This window comes from Lingula anatina, chromosome 4 (assembly GCF_051362555.1).
Source record: "Lingula anatina isolate TDL-2025a chromosome 4, LinAna3.0, whole genome shotgun sequence".
In the NCBI taxonomy this organism is placed as follows: domain Eukaryota; kingdom Metazoa; phylum Brachiopoda; class Lingulata; order Lingulida; family Lingulidae; genus Lingula; species Lingula anatina.
Genome location: NC_141770.1, coordinates 14651085 through 14678358, shown reverse-complemented (window position 1 = coordinate 14678358; position 27274 = coordinate 14651085). Strand labels below are relative to the sequence as shown.

The 27274-nt window shown below is 33.9% G+C and overlaps 1 protein-coding gene across 2 annotated transcripts in view; it reads right to left on the bottom strand.

The window, feature by feature from the left end:
- Window positions 1-415: 415 nt before the first annotated feature.
- The window catches only part of LOC106156381 (core-binding factor subunit beta), a 51852-nt gene continuing 24993 nt past the window's right edge, over window positions 416-27274 (bottom strand). The window contains exons 5-6 of one of the 2 annotated variants that reach the window (XM_013531600.3): window positions 20554-20673; window positions 416-4853 (exon numbers count right to left, since the gene is read on the bottom strand). In XM_013531600.3, coding sequence (XP_013387054.1) covers window positions 4806-4853; window positions 20554-20673 — 168 coding nt within the window. In that variant the 3' untranslated portion in view covers window positions 416-4805. Of the gene's footprint in view, window positions 4854-18287; window positions 20149-20553; window positions 20674-27274 lie in introns of those variants that run through there. The other variant, XM_013531601.2, reaches the window with a different exon arrangement.

Sequence of the window (27274 nt, the reverse complement as noted above, 5' to 3'; positions counted from 1 at the left end):
TGGTAAAGAGGCTTGTCATGACTTTTGTGGTCATTCATGTTCAAACATGTGAGGCAGTGATATGGGAGAAGATATATATTTCAATGGGAGCTTTGGACAATCAATATTTAATAGTACATTTCAGCTAGGTTTATTTAAGATCTATTATATTGTGAATAAAACCATGAAGTAGTATTTGTGTTGTGGAATATTTAGTTCATGGGTTAATTGTTAAATAAATATGACTGTCAGAAAATTTTATAAATTTGTTTTTTTTTTTTTTTGGGGGGGGGGAGGGGAGATCAGGATGATTAATTTAACTATTGTATATTATATTTTATGGTTGTAAATCCTTCACCTTCTTTTCTAATTTGAAAAAAGTTTTAAATAACATGCACATTTTTTTCATGAAGTTATATTGACATAAATTTAAAGATATTTTCACACAAGGTTTATTTACTTAAAAGATATTTTCACACAAGGCATACAAAGTAAAAGATACTCAAGCAAAAATAGAAGAGTTCCTGTGATTGAGATCCCCATTTGGTTTTTGCTTGTGTAACGGGGCCGTAGCAATAGTCTGAAGGTTCATTGGTCTGAATGTTCATTGGTCTGTATGTTCACTATAGAACCTTCAGACCAATGAACCCTTGATTAAAAAACTGATGAAAAGTTACCATTTTTTGGACCAATGAATCTTCAGACCAATGAACCTTTCGACTATCGAGACTCTCCCTGTGTAACAGTACTTGTGGATACTTCAGTAACAACAAACAATCCGTGGGAGCAACAAACAATTAAACTATGGAAATAGTTCACTACCAGTATCATTAACATTATTTCCATAGTCCTGTACTTATGACCATATGTTGCATACAAGAGATTTCTGACTACTTTAATGGCTGACTGAGCTTAATCATAACATGATGCTTTTTTATATGAGCCTTCTTACAAGAATCAATTTAGGTGCTTTAACCTCAGTTAGAAAATTTACTTTAATTACTTTTAGTCTATCTTACGGATTAAATAAAAATTCACTTCAATGCTTGAATCAGGTGATATTGTTTCTGTGCAGTTGGCTATTATGATATTAAATCCAAAAGAGTGTCCTTGTTAAAGTTTTTACATGCTCCATTTGTACTTGAACCATCTGACAACTTTGAGATCATTGCACAGCAAAGGTGTCTTCTTACTCTAAATTTGCTTACAAAACCTGTAGAAAGTTTAATCAATGAATTTCAAAATATCAACATAACAATATAAATTACCATACAAACGTAACAAAGGGTGTAGCAAATATCATATAATATAGTACTCTTAATGAGACCGAAATGTAGCTTTAATTTGTTTATATTATATAAATGTATAATAAGAACATATAGCACCACCACTGTAAAAATACTTTCACTTTTGCATTTGTATACAGGGCTGATTAAAGTGGACCATAAAACCACCAAAATTTTATACAATCAGGGGCTGGTTTTACAAACTTATGGCCAAAAGTTATTATAATATATAATAATCTCCATACTTAAGGACCAAGAAGTTTGGCCCTTTTCAACTTACTGGATTAATCCAGTGGTCCACTATAAAAAAGATGATCATTGGTCTATAGCATTTACCATTTCTCTCTTTTTACTATAAGATACAATGTTTCATTACAGCAGACTATTACTTAAGTATCATGGATCAAAGTAACCACCAATTTTCATTCTTACTGGTACTTTAGTGAAACCAACCCCTGATATCTCGAATATAGTACTGTCTATAATCTTACCCACAGAAAAAATCATAGCCATGAGAATAACTCTTCGCTTTATGAGGAGAGACAGAGATCCCATATGTAGTCTACCCTAGAATCACCCAAAAGGTGCAATCAGACACAGAGATCAACCTAGACTGGTTCAGGTATTGATGACATCACAAGATGACCAAATTCATTTACCAGTGATTTAACAGTCTCAGCCCAGTTAGAGCTATTGGCTTTGCTCTGCTGGATTTGCTACTGTTAGGAAGAGCTATTATGAGTAGATTGCTAATAAGCCTATTGCTGAATTTTCAATGAAAATTATCTGAGATAGCCTCGAGTCTCATGACATAATGTAAAATCAAGCAAGATTTTGCAGTAATGTGGAGGGCACTGGGGTCAAAAATATTGATAAAACAGTAAATGCAATGCAGCACTGAATCTAAGCTGACAGAATTTATCTGTGGGCATTTTACTGGTTGTTTTCTCTTACTTTCTGTTTAATTAGAAATCTGTTGCTCTGCAGGACACATCGGCCACATTATGAGTGACACTTTGGTGTCTCTAAGAAGAAATTTATGAATTTGGCCCCTGTTGCTAAAAAGTTAACCCCAACTCGCAAAATTGATACTTGCAAGATTATTGTCTCGTATGATGTTTCAAAGTGTCGAGGGTCTCGTTTTAAGCTATCTCAGCTGATTCCCATTTTTTTTAGCTCACTGGTGAAACAATTTAAATACCTTGTGATGTGATTTAGGTCTTAACTTTAAAAGGTTCATAACTGTGTCTCGTCACACCCTTGATTATCCACGAGACCATTCAAAAAGTAGATAAAAAGTAAAAATAATTTAAAACATACATGTATTATTAGATAACCAATCAAAAAAGAAAAAATTAACAACAAATACACAGATAACAATAGAAATAATTTTGCTTTAAACATTTTGAATATACATGCAACATACTACAATGTAGCTTATTGTTTTCAAATGACCAGCATCTCAAAGAAAAAAAAAAAACAGACATGGTCAACATGCCAGAAAACAATGCTTGAAAGACAGCCTAAAAATTTCAAACAAGACCACTTTTACCTCTCCAACAGTATTTCAAAGAAGATAAAACTTTTATGATCTATACATTTTTAAATAAGTCAATTCAAGGGACCATTTGTGGGATTTTAGCTGTCAAAAATATTTCCATTCAGAATATAGCCGTACTCAAACATTGCGTATTTGTTTTGACGGTCATACACCAATAATTAGACCTTTATATAACCAAGAGACAAATTTCAATAATTATTGCTTGGTGTAATGTCCTGCAGGTGTCCTAGCATGTTGTAATGAATTTGTTACTTACATGTCATGTTGTAAAATGTTTATTGTAAAATGGCATTGTGCATTGTTTCTAGGTGACATAACACTGAACTTGTGTCAAGTATAGTTAAAGTATTGTTATATTGTATAATGTACTTTCTTCTTAATGTATACTGATGCGACATTTAGAGATGGTGATGTTTTAATTGCATTAATGTTGTTGCATATGGTTTAAATTTGTATTTTTAATGTCACAAGTCATTGTAAGTTGTTGAAAAAGTATCATATTAATGTGAAAATGTAGATTGTTATAAATCGTTGATGTTTGATATTGTAATTCTGTAACCATTGTAATACAATGGTAAGCATTATGCAACATTTCTCTTTTGAACATGTTGCAATAATATAGCTTTATTTATAAATAGCAAATTTAAAACTTGAAAACACTACATAAAATTAAAACAGAAGTTTAACACTGTTTTTTTTATAAATCCACCGAGACAAAAGATGCAACAGCCTGATGCAATATTAAAAATATACTTTGGTCGCTTACACATCATGTGTTACATTTATCTATGTTGTAACACCTGGAATGGTCCTTATATATAGTTATTACCCTCTGAGGAGTTCTGCTCCAATTTACAATAATGCTTTCAACTTTTTGGACCCATCAGTTAAAATTAATAGGTTAACTGTCAGTATTGAGTATATGGCTCTGTTTTAAGGTGATTTTTTTTTACGTAAAAGTATTTTTTGTTGTGAATCCTGCTGAGTGTTTCCCTACAGATAAGTATAACACATGATGTGAAGAGGACTTAAGTTGTAATGTTTAAACTTGGCAGCCTTAAAATTAAATTGCAGTATACATAATGCCAAAATAATTGATTTACTCCACATTTAATTAGGCACAGAGTGTTACATAAAAAGTTACATAATTTAGCTTTTAACAAGATATTATTAAAAACACGAATCTGCTAAAAGACTGTCTTGAAAAAATAAACCTGATTTGAATGAGCCCTGTCAATAATACAGTATCTCATGTTTTCACTTCATATAAAAATAAATAATGTACTTTAGATATATATAAGACCAATGTAGTTTTATATAACATATAATAATATCATATATAACATGTCAGATGAAGACATTATAATCTTGAAAAAAGTACATTCAGTACGCAGGAGACTAGTTTTTCACACTCTTTGGCTACTTATCTCAAACTAGCAGGTGCTAAAAAATGAAAAAAAAAGTCACACAGTGCATCACATTACATGTGACTTCACTCCTAGAAGGACTCCCCAATTCTTACTTCACTACTGTTTTCCAGATCCATTTTATTTTTCTTCTTGTTCCACTTGCTGAAGATTTTCTCCATTTTGAGGCGTAACTTCTTTCCATTTGATGTGCACATACTGTAGTTGTTTCCTGCTTAATTTGAAATCTCTCCCACAAAAAAACGTTCCTTAACATACCAATAGTCCCAGAAAATGTCTTCAACACTGAAAAAATATCCAGTATCAAATCCTGCCAGGTTTTAAAGTCCTCCAAATCTTTTAACAGTCTCCAAGACAGCTCATCGAAAAATTTATAAAGAAGACAAAATGTGAACACTATATTGATGAATGACCTTACATTTCTGTTGATGTGGCAATAATTTTGAGAGATTACGACATTCCACATGCTTGTTTGAGATTCCATGCCTTGTTACGTCGACCTGCACATGTTAAGTCTTTGCACGAATCGCAAACACTAAGCGAGAGTTTTGATCAAGAGCCACTGGGTCCAGGTTGAGGGTCTAATGAGAAAGCTGTGCTCTGAAAAAAGAACACAGAAAATTTTGAAAATAGATATATTAAAAAGTAAAATTAGTGACATAAAAACACTTAGATAATTAGTCAATGGTCCATTAGAATCTTGATCAAGAGGCAGTAAGTCCAGCTTGAGGGTCTAATGAGAAAGCTGTACTCTGAAAAAAAAAAACAATTTAATTTTGAAAATGGCTTATAAACAACTCTTGTGACATAAAAAAGTTTGATAATTAGTTAATGGTCTAAGGCAGGTGGCAAGTAGATTTGACATCCGAGTAGTTAAAAGATTTTTCAAAGGTAAAGGTAAGATTAGAGATAGGATGTGGAATTTTAGCAGATGTCTTAGATTATTTCTTTATAATCTGTGGTCACTAAATGTAAACAATATTAAATTAGAGATTAAACACTCACACACACACCCACACACGCTCCCTCCCACACCCATTGTTTAGTCATGGAGTACACATGCACGGTGTACTCTCAGTTAGACCCCGTTCCCATACCTAGATTGATCTAGCAGGATCAACCCATCTCCAAGGGATTTCTCGCTAAATTGCATTCAGTTTAAGTGGCTTAGATGTCTGGCACACCTACTGAGGCTGCTTAATGATGGTTAATTACCCCAAAACAGCCTCTGTAGGCACGCCAAACATCATGCAGAGCCGCTTAAGCTGAATGTAATTTAGCAAGAAACCCCCTCGTGGATGAGTTGATCCTGATAGATCGATCTAGGTATGGGAACGGGGTCTTTATATGTGTTAAGCCTTAACACACAAAGAGTCTACATTTTGAAAAGGAAAAAATAGATGGTGGAAAAAAAAAAGATTATCATACATGTAACTCTAATAGCTTTTAACAGGTGCACTCACTCCAGGAGTACATGAATTACATCTTGACCCAAAACAAATACAGCAAGTTGAATTTCTGAGACCAGTGCTTGATTCTTTATGTATGCCTGGACAGCATGATATCCTGGCTGGAAATGGATGATTTAACTTGATCTGGATCCACATGATACTGAGTCATGATTCCATGAAAATAGAAGGAGTATGGCAATAGCCTTCCCACTGCATGAAAAGTATAATCATACAGATGGCCTAGCATGTTTATTGGATTGATTTTAATGGTTCATTTCATTTGTTTTCATAGAATGCTAGAGAATACAAGCACATTGTCTTGTAGTCTTACATATTTATATGTATCTTTTTTGTTATTATAGATACAGTTATTTCATTTTGCAGGAGACATAAGTATTTGACTGAGAGTAGGTAAGTTTTAAAACTATAAGAAGACAAATTTAAAATGATTTCATATATGTTATTATATCCATCCTCCAATTTTGACCATCTTCCAACAGAAAATTTCATGTAAACTTGAAAATTCTGACCGTCTTCCAGAAGATCCAGCAGATGGCTTCCATCCATCCCTGGGACAGCTTGTGTCTTGATTCAGGGTTAAGTTCAGTATAGGCTACATCCAGAATGTGTAAAAATCATATGACTCCAGCTTTCAGTGGTTTCCCACACTGAAAATCTGGTTATAAAGATTTGGTAGGATAACTTACCATCATGAAGATCATGGCAGAAAAAAAGCAGGTTCTAAATGCTGCATTAAATATTGCATTATAAGTTGCTTAGATTGAGGGAATCGGACCCCAGCTATATATTTAAAACTGCTTTATTTAATGTACCCTAAATGTGCTGTACATGAAAAAGCATAAAGAAAAAAAATTAAGATTCACAATGGAAGGAAAAAACAAACTTGCTTATACTGGGACTTAACATTCTTTGTGACAAATTTATGATATACTGCAAATATTTAGTGTATATATCAAGGACCTCTCCTTCAGCATGTCATCATAACTTCTAACAAAACCAAATTTCAACAAAAAAACACAAACCTTGAGACTGTGAATCACTGGCACATGAAAGGAAGCGTGGTTTCAGCTGTCGGACTTACCACCACATAATTTGAATTTTCAAGATTTTCTTTGTATCACAAGTTCTCGCTCACCTGGTTTGATGTTAGACCCTGCGACCATCTGGAGAAAAAGCTTTTTTTCCAATGTTTAAGTCACATGAGGTGTAGGTGGACATTATAATTGCTCACACACACAATACACCCACCCATTCCTTCCTCACTCTAAATTGAAGTCTCACCTGACACACTTAAAGGTCGCCTTACAAAGAAACATTTAGTTTTCTTTAGATTTGATGTAAACAAAGCACATGCACATTCTATTTACTCTAATGCCAAAGAATCATGCTGCCAAGGCGAGGGTGGATTTCTTCATGTTGTACGTGCCATGGTGGGTTTAGTATTAGTAATTTTTCCCTTAAAGGCAGTGGGCCAAATATCACTTTTTATAAGAATAAAGCATGGATCATAGGTACATTTTGTATGACTTTTAGGTTTCAAGTTACAAACACTGGTTTTCCTAAAGTTTACTGTACAAGCATAATATATACTTATGGAGTTGCATATGCCCATGAACATAATGTATTATCTACTAATACTCTTTCTTTTGAATTATTAAATTCATTTTATGTCTTTGCCTTTTAATTCACTACCTACCCCCTCCTACCACACTTACCCCCATCCCCATGGCTTTAGTTCCATAGGTATTAATTTTGTCATTGCTTTAGACATAATTGTTAAGTGATCTCCCATTTGAGGAGCAGTGTAATGTTGCTCTGTCATGTGGATCATCCTTCTTTTTTTCTGGTTGTAAAGTTTAAAGTATGTGCAACCCAGCAACTGAAAGTATGTGACCTTCCCCACATGTTTTGCTTTCATATTTCCTATGATCGAATGGACAGGTGATGAGCTGACCTGCTCGTTGATGTATTTTCCTGACATCAACCCTCCTACCTGACGAAACAGGTAATTGGCCATCTTTTCCTAAGTAAGCATATCCAATTAGTACTGCATGCACAGCCATTCTCATTGTGTGCGTGATTCACAGCACGTAAGATGTCTTATTGTTCCATAAAGGAGAAATCGACAGGTATTGACATAGATATTGGAAGTATTATATTATCTTGGTTTCAGAGTTTTTTTTTTTTTTTGACAGCTAAGCTCACGTTTCAAATTAAAAAAAAAAATAAATAAAAAATGATGATAATAAGATGATCAAATATAACTTCAATTCACCATATATATATATATATATATATATATATATATATATATATATATATATATATATATATATAATTCTCTGTAGAGTTATATTTGTACTATAATATAAGCATACCCTAACTTTAATCAATTATTTCTGATAATGTCCGAGTCTGACAATGAAAAACATCACATATGCAAACTAAAACCAAACATTAAAAACATGTAATAAACATGAAACAATTTTCACTTTCGTGTTGTGCTGAATCACAATCTGAAACAAAGACAAAATTGACACCCAGCTTTCTTCTGGTTTGAACAGTGGGTATGTTATGAAATGATGAAGCTTTGCTTTTTATCCTGGATACCCACTCCTCAGTCTCGCATATCACATGCTGTAAGAGGAGATGAAGGAGATTTGTTGTTGACAAAAACACCAGTGAAGATGTGACTAAGTACATTTGCAGTTATGTAAAGATGTAGTATACCACTATACTATGCACCATCTTTAACTACAGTCAAGGATTCGGGGATTCATTCCTGATTTCAAAATATGTATTGCAGATTTTCTCCCAATAGTTCTACATACCCCAGCAGGTTTGCAGTATATGACTATAGGTATGCAATGTTTGATTTCCAACAGCAGACCAAAGTTCCTTTTCTTATTTTGTGTAATGGCCAATGAAATGGTCTTCATATTCCACACCTCTATTATAGCAGAAGGGACATGGTATTACAATTATATCTTTTTCTCTTGACATTAAAAAATATACAGCACAATGGGTGACTGCCTTTCTGACAGTTCATGACCTCTAGAAATGCCACAGGACCTACAAAATTTTTGATGTCACAGGTCCTCTGGACTGGCAAGGTTTAAGTGAAAATACAAGACATAATAATAAACCACATGTTAACAAAGACTAACAGAAAAAAAATACTTTTTCAAACCAGCACAGAATTGGGAGGACCTGCAGATTTGTTGTAGTGCAGGTCCTCGGGATGTTCAGTATTTCCAAAGTTTTCCGCATGTTTAGATATAGTGTCTGCAATCAGATTGATTATATTTGTCCTTGCAGATACTTCAAATAAATAAATAAATAAATAAATAAAGGAACGCCATTCATGGACAACTTGCATCAAGTCTTGCCGACAGGCCCCCTAGTTTTAAGCCACTTTTGTTTCATTTATTACTAACATATTAGAACCAATATAATTTCAAATTATGTTGTTTTTTTTTCTGTAAACTGCTGTTTAAGATTTGCCATAAATAAGACCATTCACTGAGTAAAATATAAAAAATTATGTCAAGTTTCCCACTCCTTGGTCTAAAATGTGCACTTTTATTAGATCCTTTATGTCAAAATTTAATAAGCTGGCTCCAATTTCTAATTTAAGAGCTCACTTCATATTTTGTGGAATAAATATGTGGGTTATTAAATAATTTACTGTTACTGCACTTTCAAAATTAAAAAAAAAGTTTTGTCAGTTACCTGCGTCTAATATACAACATAGGCTTTTGATTGAATTTCATGTACACTTTTATCAATTTTGATTTAATATGGGAGTTATATCTGTAAGTAAAGATTATATTATTGGTTTAGATATACAGAAATTTGCTTTATCTGGATGAGATAGAACCCTAAATCTAAAATGAAATGATAAATAAGATAAGATTAGATAGAGAGAGAGAGAAAGAGAGATAGACAGATTAAGAATCCAATGAATAATCTGCCAAAACATTGCTTATTTGCGTCTTCTATCTTGAGTTTGATCATTTTATTGACTGAGTAAGTGTATAATTATGTAAAATGGCATTCTGACTAATACAGATACAATTGAAAAACATATATTCTCCTCAACTCAACTCCCTAATAGATTGTTTTGGTCTTTTTGGTCTTTTGAAAATTAATTGTCCAACATCTATTTTATGAATATTTTATAAACAACAGTCAGTTGTGGTTGTGTGTAGGATAGTCTGAAAAAGCTTTCGTGTTCTCAAACAAACCACAATTTGGGGGTGCTTGGGCTAGATTTGGAGACTTCTGGCATAAGTTTCTGTGCACTGCTTAAAGCTTATCCCTGCCAGGTATCTGCTGCCCACAAAAGTTTTATAACTAAAATGAATCACATGAAAAGCAACTGGTATTGGATATCTTTCATTGCTATTTTGTTTTGTTTTTTTTCTTCTTAAATTACAATTTTGAATCATAAAAAGCAAAATCTCCGTAACATATCCCTTTTTTCTCCTTTTATGTATGTGTTAATAGTCTGGGTATATAAAATAATTTTTTCTATACATATGAAAGTAGCTGAATCAGATTCTGATCTTTTCTTGACACTTAGTCGTTATTTTGTTAACTACTCTTGTCAGTTAAGAAATATTTCTGAAAGTGGGGGCCAATCTATCAATATAAGCTGGTTAGCTGCTTAAATACTTACAAAGTGTAAAATTTATATATATATATATATATATATATATATATATATATATATATATATATATATATTAACAAATTTTGCAAAAGATGCACTTAATGCTTAAATCAACCTTGTGTTTCTTCCCTGTTACTTTTATTTATTTGTTTATTTTACTATTTATAATAAATTAAATGGAAAAATATTAATATACAATTATAAATTATCTATAGTAGCGGCTTTTTCTTATTGTGTTACAGAGGACTAAAAAGACCTTGTAAAGATAATTGGAATTTCTTAACTAGCAAAAGCCTCTTGGTGTCAAATGGAATATCTTGAAACCACAATAAACATTTTGTAAGTGCAGCATGCTCTAATGGAGAGAACAACATTGGCTTATTTGCATGCTGTTACAATAGTAATCTGTTATGCATAATATTCTTTTAGATTTATATATGATGCAAATGTATGCCCTATGAGAAACTGAAGCATCATTTTGCATAAACAATTCCTAAATTATAAAAATTTCATGGACACCACTGGGTGCTTTCTTGCGTCTCATGTCTGGAATTATGTGTCCACGTCAACATATATGAAGTGACATGTGAGCTGTTTACAGTCACAAAAAAATAGTATCTCAAATTATGTTATGAAATGTAAGTTATGAATAGTGCCATCACTATTGAAAATATAGCCTTCAGCACTGGATATTAATATTTGATAAAGGCTGAAGAAGAAGGTAGAAAGATGTTGTTCAGGTAATGTCAAGCACATTGGTGTCATTGAGAAGGGGGTATTTTGGGAACATTTTGAGGTAATAGTTTTTTTAATTATAAAAAAGTACAGTAATTACATCGTTATTTTTAATGAGAAAAATTAATGCATGATTGAGATTAAGGCTGCAGGGAGATTTAATATTACAGATAAAATAAAAAGAATCACAATGTAAAGATGTATTTATCCATGCTTGAAAATGCCCCAGAGTCATATTTTCTGTGTCAACATATGCTGAAAAGCTATCTTTTTTCTCAAATCAGACCTTAAAAACAACAAAACCCCTCAAATCATAGAACTTGATGTTGATAGTTCCTTCTGAAATGTACAGGAAGACATAATAGTCTAAATGACCAGTCGTGAGCCATATATAAATGAAAATTAGAGAGAGAAACAGTATAAAGCAGACAGCAGTTGAGGAAAATTTTGTGAGGAGTTATTTTTTAAGGGAAACTCACTTGGTGAAAAATCTCAGATAGGATAGCTTTAATTTTACTCATAGTTCAATATTTCAAAAATTGAATTAATTAAGGACCATACCTATACTTTTTATATCACTGCCACAAAATTATTGGTTATAACATTTTTAGATATGTCAAAACTCCCACTACTTTATGATTCAATATATGATCGATAGTAACAGTAGAAATGAAATTCAAATTTTGAGAATCAGTTTGACGTGTTATTAGAAAAGCCAGTGGCTCTGCAGTTCTTAAATTCTAATTTCTTGCAGAATGGAAAAAAATATTTCAATCTAATGTTGTAACAATTGAATCTTTGGCATTAAAATTCCTGTACATTACACCCTTGATACTCAACGCTGGTGTAAAAATAATTGTACATCCCTTTGATTTTAAAGCTGAAAATTATCTGACGTCATCAACAGTTTAAATTCAAGTTTGTCTCACTGTTTATGAACATTGTTTTTGCATAGTTTTCATATCTCCTAGCAATTAATGTCTATAAAGGCACATCATTCTTCCAGTCTGTTAAGCATTATTTTTCAGTTTCACTGCACATAATTTTTTTTACAAACATTAATACCGTCATCCATCCTTTAACTTTTTTCAACAGGGAATGTGTCTACAACTTTTGTCACTTTTTGATGAATTTTCTCTGCTTATTAAGATATCAGACTTTCTAGAAGCTACAATCTCCAAATCCAGCCAATTTAAAACTTAAATTATGTATGACTAACAAGCAAATTTAGTTACTTAAAACTGACAAAATCTTTGTGATTTTCTTATTTACCTTTTTTGTTTTTGTTTTTCTCAACAATTAACACCCTTCATGATCACAGCAACACATGTACTTACTTTTAGGGGGTTTATCTAAATGGTGATAGGCCAGCCCGCAAATGGACGTAGACTTTTAACAGACTAAATGCCATCACCACATTAAATATTTGGGTGCAGCAGGTATTGATGTGTAGAGGTTACCTCTGGTCTTAGAAACTAGCTGAGAACATATTTGGAACCTGATAGAAGCTGACTATCGCAGTCATTTCTAAGTTAAATGAAACATATCTTAGATAATTTCACAGGCTGGTTTCAAAATGAACTTAGACCGAAAGCTGGTCTCAGTTTGTAGTCCAAAAAGTTTGTCCCAAATTCAGGATAAATCTATAAAAATTTACAACTATAAAGTAACCATTCAAAGTTTGAAAATGTTATCAAATTCTTCCTTAATTGTTATAAAACAAGTATTTATTGAAACGGATTTCTAGCCATTTGTCTAGTATCAGTGTAGGCTAACTTTTGGTTTCAAGTTTTTTTTTTTTTTTAAATGAAACAAGCTCCTCCAAGGTCTACAGACATGAACAGACTGAAATTCTGATACGCGCTTACCATTATAACACCTCCATCTCCAAGTTAAAGTTATATTTTAGATCTTCTTGTACTTATTAACATTTGAGCACTAGGTACACCTCAGCATAGCAAGTACTATATATTACTTGTGTAATGACAGCATGAACAGTTGAACTTGCACTTAAGTCAAGATAATGTCTCCCAAGTGCGGGGAAGCAAGGAACATATTGCCCTCCATTTTGTCACTATTTCGATGATTTGTTTGCAATAGCTTGAATGACTGTATTCATCAAGGCTCATTGTCGGTGTGTCCATTCAGTCCTACAGGTGGATGGGTGTGATTACTTAGCGGAAGCAGGTGGACCAATTAGGATGTACTACTTTTCTGATTAATAATGTGGGCACACCATGAAAAAGTGTTATTCTAATAAAAAGGGGATTTCTTTGTTCTGTTCATTAGCTTGCACTTCAAGACAAGTATCAATTCTTTAGAAAATATTGAATTGTAGTGCAAGTGTTGGATATTCTTGAGGTCATAACCAGTTACATGTAAATCTCATTGTTAATAGTAATCACTATTTTTCAGCAATGTCCATGAAAACATCTCACTTATTATTATTTTTTTTTTCAAATTGAAACTAGTCTGAGTAAAGAGGAGTTTTAAGATGACACAATTTTTAGTATCATCATCAGTAAAGCTTAGATTACATTTGAAACGTGATGCCCGTACAGTGCACGTATACTGGCCGTAATACCCTTTTAGTACAGCATCTGAGCAGAGGTAGACGATGGCCATGCGAAATCGCACAGAAATGTACAGATTAAAGGCCATGTAATGTAGACATACTCAGTGTTGCTCTTACCTCCTTTCCATTAAAAAAAAATCTTACGGACAATTTCATCGCACAGCGACCATGTAAAAGTAATTTAGGCTTAACATCCATACAAAAATGCTAAGGTGTATCTCATGCAGGTAAATGGTGAGTGATTGACATATTTGCAAGCAGATCATCAGGGGGGGGGGGAATGGCAGGTGGGGGTGTGGGGGGTTGAGAATGGGTTGCTGGGGGTGGGGGGTCAAGGCTGTTCATGGTATGTCTTTCATCTCAACCAAATAGACTAAAGGGGTAGAATCTATAAAGTTTCTGTGAATTTTCACTATCATTCCCTGTCTTTATTTTTCTTTTGAGGGGGGAGTGGGTCACATTCATGTGATTAAAAATATATTGCTAGGGACACTTGTATTGCATGCAAAGACCATTACTTGTAAAGAAGTAGGGAAGGGGGAGGTAGAGAGCAACTAAAATAACTTAAGTACAGTTTCTATAATACAACATCAAATCCCTTCAATCTTAAATTGTAAAAACTTATAAACATTTCAGCTTGTCTGACAACCAAAATAATGGATACTTATTTTATTATTTTTAAGGAGGATGGGAAGGAAATTTTATTATTTTTAAGGAGGATGGGAAGGAACAGAGGGGTTGGTGATGGTGGTGGTGGTGGTGGTGGTGGGGATAGACTGCACTTCATAGACTCTAGTCCACTGACAATAATTTCAAGCCTTGAATACATGTTCTATATATGACAGAATACAAATCATAAACATGCTTTAATAGTCCTCTTCCTTTATCTGTCAGCATAGCTGCAAGGTAATGTATTCATCTACTCACTTTTAACACTACACACGCTGGAGCATGAAAACAATAGCAACTTTAAAAGCAGCAGGCTTTTGACAAAGAATGTAGACTTTATGGGGCATTATTTTTTGGTGCCGACATAAAAAACAAAATCAAATAAGGTGTCGTATGACAAAAGAAATATGAAATAAAAGACAGCCTCCATTCATTTGCGGTGATAACAAAGCCAAAATTGCTGTATCCAACATGCATTTTCTAACCTGCATTGAACTAAATGCAAAATTTATTTTCTCTTAAATTGAATATCCATTTAGTGTCTGCATTAATTCACTGTCAAAACCATTAATGGTAAAGAATCCTGATGCCAGAACATGAAATAAAATACAGTTCCCATCCCTTTTTTTCTGCAGTTTATACTATCACTTGTTAATCAAAATTTGTAAAATTCTACCAAGGGACTTTAAAAAATACTTTTTTTTTTTGACAGCTTTTTTTTTTTTTTTTTTTTTTTTTTTTGACAGCTATTGTCATATCACAGCAAATCATATCAAATCACTCAAATCCTTCACTGTTAAGTGCCCCAAAATTGAAACTATTTAGGGAGCATGTGACTTAAAAACATCTTTGTATTTTTACCATTTAAATAATTTCAATATTTTAAGGATATAACAACCCTACAGACATTAGTACTGGAAGTACTTTAAACTGAATTGAAACATAAGTGATATTTACCCTTGTGCATTTTTTACGTATCCTTTCTTCAGGGACAATGGTCTCCTATCCTCATCCAAAGCCCAAAAATATTTTATGTACTTTAAAATCAACAACTCTTTTATCATATGTAACCAGTGCAACATAACCAATGCGAGCTCACAACCCATATGACTCAGCATGGTGGTAAAAATAAAGTGTGATTTCTTTGAACCCTTGCCTGACATCAGTCTTTTTCTTCTAAATGATTGATTTCAATTCCTTCCCCATAATTACTTCCTTTTTATTTAACTGCTACCTATGATTTCAGAAGTAAAACTATATACATCAACATAGCAAAAAACATATCTTTTCACTTAATTTTACACTTGTTTTGAAGAGGAATAAATATCAGGTATAAGTAAACGTCATTCATTCCTGCATTACAGACAACAAAATGAAAACACTGAAATTGCATAATACCTTTTGTGCTTTTGGTGTGAAATCAGTGGCATCACATAGGGATTTTGCTCATATTCTCTGTCATTGGCAATTCCATTGTGATATCTGACAGAAAGAGTTGAGCAAAGTCCAGTGCCAGCACCATTTGAAAAAATTTGAGTGGTGCCACTATTCATTCATCCTTTATCAATACAAGAAATTTTACATGCATTCTCCCTTCTTAGTTCCCCAGACAGCGATGCTTATAATACCCAGTGCATTTCATAGGCTACTTTCAAATGTTCAAATTTAAACCGAAGGTTGGTCTTATTATTTTTTAAGTCCAAAATATTTGGTGTGCTTCAATTTAAGATAAATCTCTTGTAGTCTTATATTATAACTGCTTAAAGGGATAATAACTCTTCGTTTTGGCCAAAAAATGAATTTTCCTGGAATAAACAACAATTTTCCCATACTTACCAATGGTTAATGAATCCATTTTAACATTAAAAGTTAGTACCTGTTTTTTTTTCTAAAAAGTTAGTTTTTTTTGTTAAAATCTCTTAAGAGGTTATAACAGAGTACAGCCATCAATGGAAGTCACGTGATCTGAAGACAAGCTCAGATATCAGAATAATAGCTATAACTGCTGTTTTTGTGGTAGAACAGAATATATTTTTATGTTTCTATGAGTTGTTCACAATGTTTTTATTGTGAAGTAAAGATATCATACGAAGAGTTACTATCCCTTTAACAATTTCTTTCTTGTTATATAAGGCACAAGGGGTTAGGCACTTCGAGTTTAGTCCAACCATCGGTCTAAACTTATTTTGTGAAACTTGGCCCCAAGCTTACTAGTTATCAGCATGCTGAATGCAAAAATCTTCTCCTTCAATTGGCCTATGCCAAAACTTGGCTTTTCCAATCCAATCGACTGAAGAGAGAGGAAAGTGGAGGGCCATGATCATCCATGCCTGGGGGGCGTCTCGATAGTCCGAAGGTTCATTGGTCCGAAGGTTCATTGGTCCGAAAAGTGGTAACATTTTCATCGGTTTTTTAATCAAGGGTTCATTGGTCCGAAGGTTCTATAGTGAATATTCGGACCAATGAACCTTCGGACTATTGCTACGGCCCCGATGCCTGCACCAGGCCTGACACTTGAAGAAGACTATTGTAGACATGTGGAGTGTTTTTGACAATGCAATAAAAAGTTGAATTACATGTATATTTTACATTTAGAATTGCAGTTAAGAGTCAAGTCACCTTTCAATGGTTTTATGTTACGTTGTTAAAACACAACTTAGTAAAGATGTTTTGACAAAGATCATGAATTTAACTCAGAGAAGTGATACCACATTTTAAATTGAAAACATCTTATTTTCAGCAATTTAAAGGAATCATTTTGGTGCAAGGTTCCTTTACCATCAGTTGTCTTTTTTTTCAAGACACAAAAGAAATGTTGTAATTTTATAGATGATAAAATTATAAAAACTGCCATTATGAGCACAATTCTTTCTTTTTCCAACTGTCCTATTATAATATTCTTTGGTTACACATGTATAGAGAGTCTCAAAATGAAATAAACGATCTTAAAGTCTTAACAGAAATCGCTGGCTACGGGCCTAACAGTTGTTGGGACTCAATCAATACATTGCCTCTTTCTTTTCGGAGACTCTTTACAACAACATAATTTCCCAAATGTACTCACTCTATGATTGCTTGTTCCTCATACTTTGATTCAGATGTTTATGGGCATCTAGTGTAATGAGTTTTAAAAAAATAACACTTGAATGATGAAAAAATGTCATGACATAAAAGAAAACTTAAATTTTCTCAAAAGAATAAATTGTATTTAGGTACAGGGCATTCAAATGGGGATTTTAAAAGAGTTGTAAGGAGGGCCTAGCAGGACCCATTAAATCAGATGCAGTTCTGCTTACTTTTTTCTCAAGACAAATTTTTTCTCACTGCAATTTGCTGACGCAACTAGTGCATTGCACTTCAGAATGCTCTTCACAGAGACTCAAATCACATGTTGTGACAAGCTAATGACTTTGTTAAATAATTTTGCAGCAACATGTTTACGTGTGGGGGGCCTCCAAGAGCCCTTTAAACCGCAGAAGGGTTAAACCAAAATAGGCACATGAACTGGCCCTTAAAGCATTATTTTTCCAACCTTGCACTCCAAACCTTTTAAGATATGGTAAGCCCCTTCCCTCACGTGAATTCATGCATTTTTGTAACTACGTACTTTGACAATGTTCACACAACTTCTGACAGAAAAGTTGGATTTGGTTACATTTCGTCGGCAGTCCATTTTTTTTTTCTCGGCGGCACTTAGCAAATCTGCAGCGTTTCTATTTTTCCTTTTTCAGACAAAAGTAGAATTTCAAGTGTGATCTATTGCTATCAAATGCTCAATTATAATATGGACTGATGACATTATTTTACATTCAAATGGAATAGTCAGTGTGAACAAGGCCAAACATGCATATATCGTGCATGAGATAGATAAAAGGGGGTTGCAAGAAATGTACAACACAAGCCAAAAGCAGTGTAAAGAGCAAAAAAAGCATTTATTCCATAACATACATATATATTTATATATATAGACAACGATCTCATCACAGTCTCACAACACACACATAATAATAAAGAATATACATCAATTGTGTACATTAAACAGGTTTACAGTAGCTTGGAGAGAGCTTATACATCCATACTTTTACGCCAATAATTGTGCATTACTATTAGTGTCATGAGTTTGAGACAGTATGCTTTTATACATACACCATACAATTAACACAAAATTGATATTAAAAAAGAAAAAGAAAACTAAAAAAAGAGATGATATAACTGTAAATGACTGTCAGTACAAGAACCTGCTACCGGCAACTTTTCCCTAAGTCGCCAAGCAGACATTGCATAAACACAAAAACCACAAAATGTCTGTGACCAATATAAATACATGAAAAAAAAGAGGTCTATATGTGGCTTTAAGGCAGCTCAGGCATGTTTCTCTGTCTGGAGATGTTTTCAAAATGTACATAAACAGGTCATTGAGTATAAAGTCTATGCAAATGTATCACACCTATTTTTCTCTCTATCACATCGTGACCTCCTCAACAGGTTTTTGACTGAGCAATGAATTTTGCCCAAGGAAACCAGACATAACAACACATTCTGGATTTTTTCTTTCTTGTTATCCCAGCACCTTTTCATGAAATTAATTAACTATTTGTTCCAAATTTATACCAGGAAGCTGTGTTTAACTTTTCAGTCGGGTTAACCTCAAAGTACATGCTAAAATGAAAATCAGCCTGACTTGTACCTACTCCTGTGACTTGTGACTACTTCTCATTGTAAATTACAATCTAGATATTTTCATCTCTCTATAAAAAGGAGAACTGCATTTATTTTACTAACATTGACCACATATATTTCAACATGAAGCAATGACAAAATAACATTTCAAAGATTTTTTAATTTACAGATTAAGAAACTGGCAAAAAAAAAAGAGTGAAAAACATGTTATTATTTTATCATACTTGGTATGCTTTTCATTTACATAAGCAGCTCTGTTCAGAACTCCAAACATTAAAGTTGCTGCTCGGAGTTATACCTTTAAGTCAGTTCTCCTCCTGACCCGCAAGAGAAATAAAAATATCACCCTAAGTTTTCAAGTGACATGAAAACAAAGAAAACTGTGACAATAGCAAAAACATATAGCACTGACATACAGATATGTTATGACCAAGTCATTAAATTGGCTTTCAATTTTTCAGACAATTTACTCTTTAAAAAGCACCATAATAAGGTTAAATATCCACTCCGTGTTTGTGACCACAAGACAAAACTGCCACTTGGACATTATATAAAACACACTATGTCAGTGCTCATTATAGACTATATAAAGAAAAGACACATCCATGTCTAGACATCTGTGGAAAAAAGATAACACCATCTTCCAACAACATATAATATATATATATTAATGTGTATAGTATTATTGAGATCTCTTCTTTCTGAAGTAAAAGAGTTCTGGCAATCTAGTCCATATCATCCCCTCCATGAAAGTAAAAAAAATTCTCAGTTTAACATCAAACTGCATCTAATCCTGTGGTATCCAGCCCAAAAGATGACGCTCAGGACATGAAACAAGATGGCGCTGCATGGCGTTAAACTGAGAAGTTAAAATCCCCAAAAAATCTTCATCATTGCCACCGAATGGGGGAGTGATCACCCTGTTACCGGTGGTTCTCATCCTAGAGGTTCATTGAATTAAGCCAGAAGAGATAGGCTCCAATGATCAAAAGGAGCTATGAACCTTGGGGTGAGAGGGGTTTGACGGCTTGACCCAGAGGAGGGACTGGACGCACAACTGATGAGACACTACCTCCAGAACACCATGGCCTAAAGTACAAGGGTAGAGAAGAAGATGAATATTTCTCTACTGTGTTAGTCTACTTACGGGTTAGTCAAAAAATAATCCCATGGAAAAGCAAGTGGTTTTTTTTAGTATAAAGATCATGATTTTTTTTTAAAGTTTTGAAAAGTAGATGTGCACAATTTTCACGAAAAGGACAGTATCTAGCAAAATCAGAATCAAAATTCAAGAGATGCTCAATTTAAAGTAATACAAAGAAGTTTTCAGTTTAACACAGAGAGAGGTCTTGAATGAGTATTGAGTGGATCTGATTAGCTTCCAGGGTTCTTAATTGGGTGTTCTGGAGGAGGCTCATGTTGCTTCTTATCACACTGAAGCAAATCTCATGATTCTGGCCTCTTTTCTGAGAAGTGTAACAAAGCCTGTACTACCTCAGCTTCGGCCTCGGCCTGGCGGGCTTGAGAGTCACGATACTGTTGCTGCCTTTCTTCAAAATCTCGTAACCGACTGTTGTACTGTGCGATTTGTTCTCTAAGTGTTGCGTCTTCAACCTAAGATAGACCAAAAAACACATGCATGAAGAAAAAGAAAAAAAAATGGTAAAAATAAACTGACCCATTAAGCCATTTGTTGAAATATATATGTCATTTAAAGAGGCCAATGTTACTCTCTACACCACAGTTCTGGGTGAAATCTTGCTATTAAGACATTATAGAGAACATGCTAGGCTAAGAGCGCATTCGGAACAAGTTGATCCATGGACTAACATATCTGCAGACTAAATATGGCCGACCCACTTGAAGGGGATGCTGCTAATCCCCTGATGGTCTGCCCGCCTCCACACATGATATCGCTGCAGGGGCCTAGCAATTAAACCTCAGAGCCGAGATTTAATCCCTTTAATGGTTCATGTGGAGGCAGGGAGACCATCAGGGAATTCAGCGGCTTGCTTTTAAGCAGGGTCAGCCATACTAAGTCAGCAGTTCAGTTAGTCCATTGATCTGTTCTGAATACATTCTAAGAGTCGATGTTTTCTTTTTCTTTGTCTCCATTGAGAGAACCTTGGATGTAACCACTGAGAGAACCTTGGATGTAGCCATGCAGTACCAGCGACCTCTACAACAGCTTGTAACACATATATATCCTCTTTAAATAGAAGGTGAGAGACAGCAGTGGATGTGTATTATTTCAGTTTCTTCCAGGTATTCACCTCAGTTTGAAAGGTGATTGTTGACCTTAAGAAATACAATGGTGCAATGTGATACATTGCTCAATAAGAACCCATTCCAATGCCTAGATCGATCTAGCAGGATCGACCCATCTCTGAGGGGTTTCTGGCTAAATTACATTCAGCTTAAGTGGCTCTGATGTCTGGCACACCTACCGGAGCTGTTAGGCGGTAATTCACTATCTTCTAGCAGCTTCAGTAGGCGTGCCAGACATATCAGCTGCTTCAGCTGAAAGCAATTTAGTGAGAAACCCCTCAGAGATAGGTCGATCCTGCTAGATCGATCTAAGCATCATATGGGAATGGGGTGTAAGTGTTTTTCTTGATCTAAATCTTTTCTGTGTAGGCTTGTTTTAATATAAATCACTTTAAAATATCAAGAACATTTCTGGATTTATATTAAACACTTCACTGTAGCATGTATATTTTTTTTCTTAAATATCCAGCTGTGGAATAGATATATATGTGTGTTAGCAGCCAACAAATATTATCCCAGAATGAAAGTCAGGTTAATATCTTATTCTACCCTATAATTACTAAAAATGCTTTTATTCTAAAAGGTCAACAAGATTCTTATCCTTATAATAGAGTAATTCCGTATTTAAATCTTGATAAAACAGGGGACTGAGGTCTTGACTCATGCTACAATTTTTTTTCACAGTTAATGAAGATGGTTATTTAAATTTGTTTATAAAATAAAAGAGGAGAAATATAAATAATAAAGAAACATTTCCTCATTTTTGCAATGCCATCCTTTTGCTGATTTTAAATTAGTTTAAATAACTTGGTATGATCATAGCCAACTATAGTTTCATGCTGGAACAAGCTTTTCTTAATGGCTCATGTAACAAAAAAAATTTGGCAAAAGGGGTCTGTGGAACACCCCCTCCATGTTTTGACTCCCACAATTTTATGCCTTATTAATCTAGTGAAGCCTGATTTTCAAAAAAAAAAAAAAAAAAAAAAAATGCAGATGGAGCTGATGAATATTAATGGATTTCAAGCCCTGTTATAAAAGTGTCCAAAACTGCATACACAAGATTTATCACTTAGTACTCTACATCCATGAAAAAGGGTTTTGTACTGCTAATGAATTGCTAGGCTCTGTTTAATACTCTTCTATATAAATAAATGCAGCATTGCTACTTCAGTTAAAGATCTTTGGTGCACTTAAAAAAGAAAAAAAAAACTGAATGTACATAGGCAAGTTACACATATCTAACCACTTAGGATACGCTTAATGAATGAGGCTATGAACAATAATGGTTAATTTTTGAAAAGCCTTTCCACACAAAAGGTGACAACTGTGTCCTCGGAAAGTTTTCTGTGACAATGAAAGGCCTGTCATGCTATAGATAACAAAAGGAAACAATAATGACATGATGAGGACAAAGTGTGTATGTACTTTAGTCATTTGGAAAAAATCACGAAAAACATGATCACTTTGACATGTGGGAGAGGCTGTGGGGGTGGAAAGTGGGGGTTATGGATGATACAGAGGCTGTGGGGGTGGAAAGTGGGGGTTATGGATGATACAGAGTCTATTTTCATTTCACACACTGTGACACAAAGATACGATGCACAGGCTGAAAAAAAAAATCTATGTTTATTTTATTCATGGTTGTACTATGCATATGCATGTTTACGTGTGTGTGTGTGTGTGTGCGTGCTCTTGTGCACGCATTCTAACCGAGGACACACACCCGCCCGAAACCCACTAACCGAGGACACACCTCCAACCGAGGACGTCCTCGGTTGACATAAGCAGTGGAATGCATAAAGGGGCCCATTTCAAGTTAGGTGGTGAAATTTGACGCTATTCTGAGCCAGTCCTCGGTTATGCTGTATAGCGCGGGCCAAATTCCCGCCACGAGTGTATCAGAAATACTGTCCAACTTTTTGTCTGAAATCGGGCTATACACACGCGTCCTCGGTTGTGCTGTAAAGGGCGGACCAAATTCCGCGTCCTCGGTTGTGCTGTAAAGGGCAGACTAAACTGAAACTAATGTTGTATCTCAGATGTCTATATATTCAGTAAGTTCATATTTTTAAACTAAAGGTCTTTTTTATCAAATTAAGCTCTCCTACTCTGAAGTATCAAATAAACGTACCGGTACGTTAATTAATTTTCCAAATTTCTTCCCGCCGGTACGCTCCATTTTCACCCAGTAGCCTACGCTTATTAATTTTTCAAAAATCTTCCACCCGGTATGTTTATTAAATACCTATTGTACCGGTGGGAAATTACACAAGTACAAGTCACGCTTTTTATTTTCTTAAATTTAAGTATAATGAGAAGAAAATCGAGATCTCAACTCATTACCTACTGTTCCACAAACAGCACTGGAAAGTAGGTCAAGCGGAAGTCGCTCTCTGAACACAACAGTACATGCGTCACCTGATTTCAGTTTCTATAAATAGACGTGCTTTCCCTTCAGAAGTGACAACTACTCATGTATATCGATCGAATGATGCAATGTCGCAAGGTGATAGGATCATATTTATAGCTAAGGAGGTCATTTCAAGTGCAGCAAAGAAGTTGTGTCTGTTTTCAAACGTCAATTATTTCATGCCGATTTATGATTTAAACGATGTTAAATCACATTTCTATGTAAGATAAACCCTTAGGAGTTTACAGGTATGCAAAACGAACCTTATATCTGAGAATAAATTTACTAGTATGAACCGTATGGCTCTCGGAGGCGGCTTAGGTGCGATATATCTGGGTCTTCGGCCCCTGACAATTATGAAATTTAACTCATCCCGTTTTTAAGATGAATTTTAATACTGAGTGAATTTTACCTGGTGAATTTTTTTTTTACAATGATCAATAGCTAGCTTTTTATGTACAGACACAGATGTGTCTTTACATATAGCCGTCATCTGCGTCTGTCGTCGCCGTCGCCGTCGTCGCCGTGCACTTTTACCGATAACACGATAAGTGGAAAACTGTTTTTTTCTTTTGGCTTGAAACTTACAGAACTGATGAATATTCGTAATACGCAGGTCAAGTTCGAAAATCAGCATGATCGGGTCACTTATAGGGAATTTATGCTGTTTTTTTCACTTTTTTCAGCATATATGCAGCACCGATAACAAGATAAGTGGAAAACCATTTTACCTTTTGGTTTCAAACTTACAGAACTGATGAATATTCATAATACGCAGGTCAAGTTTGAAAATCGGCGTGATTGGGTCATTTTTAGGGAAGTAATGCTGTTTTTCACTTTTTTCAGCATGTATGCAACACCTTTGTGCTATATGATGGTACTGTATGGATGGCAGTCTATAAAATTGTCCCTTGGGTGATCACTAATTAAATTAAGGTCTATAAAGTCACTTGCCTACTCATTAATTTTCAATTGGCCATTAAATGAGATTACATAAAACACTCCTTGAGATTTCCCTGTAAAGTCCCATAGGTTTAGCTCTCTTAACTGTGTCACAAAATTAGGATTTGGTGATAATTGTGCAGATAAATGGTGTTAAACATTGCAAATAAATTTACAACAAAAAGAATGTGTTATGCCAACATGCTATAGATGAATAACAGTGCTTTATTTTTCTCAAACTTGGTGGGGTTATTAATATCAAGTTAATACAGCTAGATTAAAAGTTTGAATAGCAGCTTTATTGGAATATTTTACGTTTTTTTTTTAAATTTTTTTTTTTAATTATTTTTCAAACACTAGCATCTTCAAGATGTGATTTTTTACTCCCATCCACCAGAAGTGCTGTGCATTTTCTGTATTTTTGTATATAATTGTTATTTCTTCAGATTTAATTCTTAGGCATGTTAACAGTCTCATTATGGAACTAATAAGATATGTAAAAGTGTTGTTTTGACATTTTCTGCTTCTTAACAATATTGTTGATTATATAAAAATGACGGTAAACCTGTTATAATATTGTGCATTGTGTAATAAAGTATCATAAATGGAAAGGAACTCATCATTGCAGTTTGTCAGATTTAATCATTCACCATGTTCAGCATCTGCAAATGGAGCAAATTGGACATTGAAAATTGTTCTATTGATAGTTTTCCTATGTCAACAATTTTCCTAGTTGAACATTTAAAAATGACAGTTTATTGATCATTTTGTTTTAGAAAAGGTGTTGAAAATGGAAAGAAAATCATTTCAGTACAGTTATCTCTTGTTTACATTTTGGCATTTTGAAAGTGTGACTCTGAACTTCCATGGCCTTGAAGACCTTCCCAAATCACATTTTCTGAATATTCATGATACTTTTATTTTTTTATAAAAAATTTGATGGTCATTATGCTGTTAAGTATTATGGTTTATTGCATGAAAGTTGAAGAAAACCCTATTTTGGACACTGCTGCCAGGATAGCGGTTAAGGGAAAAACCATGTTACTTACGATGCTGAAACTTACTGAAAAGTTTCATAAGACAGAAGTGCAGCTTGTGTTTGAAAACCAGTGTGATTGTTTTCTGTTTTGGAGGCAATGCAGGTTTATAGAGTGCTATACTGGCATTTTCAAGTCGTGACTTATCACTCCCATCTGCCAGGAGCCCTGTACTCTTACTTTTAACATTTTCTGTATTTTGTTAAGTTACAAGAATGATTCTTAGGATTGACATACAGCAAAAAAAAAAAAAAAAAAAAAAAAAAAAATTAATAATATATATATATATATATATATATATATATATATATATATATATATATATATATATATATTTTAATGAGTTTAAGCAATTTTTTTTGTGTTTAATTTTCACTGTACCTCATTCTGGCATTTCCAAAGTTTAACTCTTATCAGCCTGACACCTTAGGGACTATTTCCAGACCCTATCACGCTAACTGTGGATCGATCTATCTCCATGGGAATTCTCGCTAAATTGCAATCAATGTAAGTGGCTTAGTTGTCTGTCACGCCTATTGAAACTGGCATGCCAGAATCCTAAGACTCTCAAACTGAAAGCAATTTAGTGAGAAACCCCTTGGAGTTGGATTGATCCTGTTAGATTGATCTAGGTATGGGAACTTAGTCTAATGCTTGATACACATTTTACTTTCATCCTAATCCAATGTTATGCAGAATAAGAATTTGATTTTGGCTATGCATTTACAGTTAGCATAATACATTAGTTCATCAGAATTGACAGTATCCTATTTCCTGCGTTTTTATTTTCTGGTTTTTGTCTGTACATTTGACAGCTTTGCTGCCTTGTTTCTTTCTCTTCTTCTTCTTTACTTTTATTTATTTATTTCATTTTTTTTTTGGGGGGGGGGGAGCGGTGTAAAGGTTTTTTCCACCCAGTACTTTTATTCCATCCAGTACTTTTATTAAATTTCGAGATTTTTTCCACGCAGTACTTTTATTCCATCAGTACTTTTATTAAATTTTGAGATTTTTTCCACCCAGTACTTTTATTCCATCAGTACTTTTATTCGATACTTCAGAGTAGGCTTTTCATAAAACTCACAGAACTGATGATTATAAGTAAAAGAATGGTCAAGATTGAAAATCAGCATGACCAGGCCCTTTTCTTTCAAATGTTATGCTGTTTTTTTTTTTTGTTTTTTTTTTCAGCATATAAGTAACACTGTAAGCACATTTCAGGGAGAACCAATAAGCCTGTTTTCATGAAACTCACAGGAGTAATCAATGTTATCTATATACAAATCAAGTTTAAAAATAAGATTGATTGGTTGAGTTTTGAGGGACTTCAGCTTTTATTTGTATATAAGTGGTTTTCCTCAGATTTGATTGTCAGGCATGTTGACAGTTTCGTTATTGAACTAACTAGATATGTAAATATGTTAGTGTTTGTCTGAAATTTTCTGCATCTTTACAACATTGCTAGTTGATTAAATAAATATGACGGTAAACATGTTATCATGTACTGTGTAATACAGTGTCTCAAAATGGAGGAAATGGGGTGATTATTTTCAAA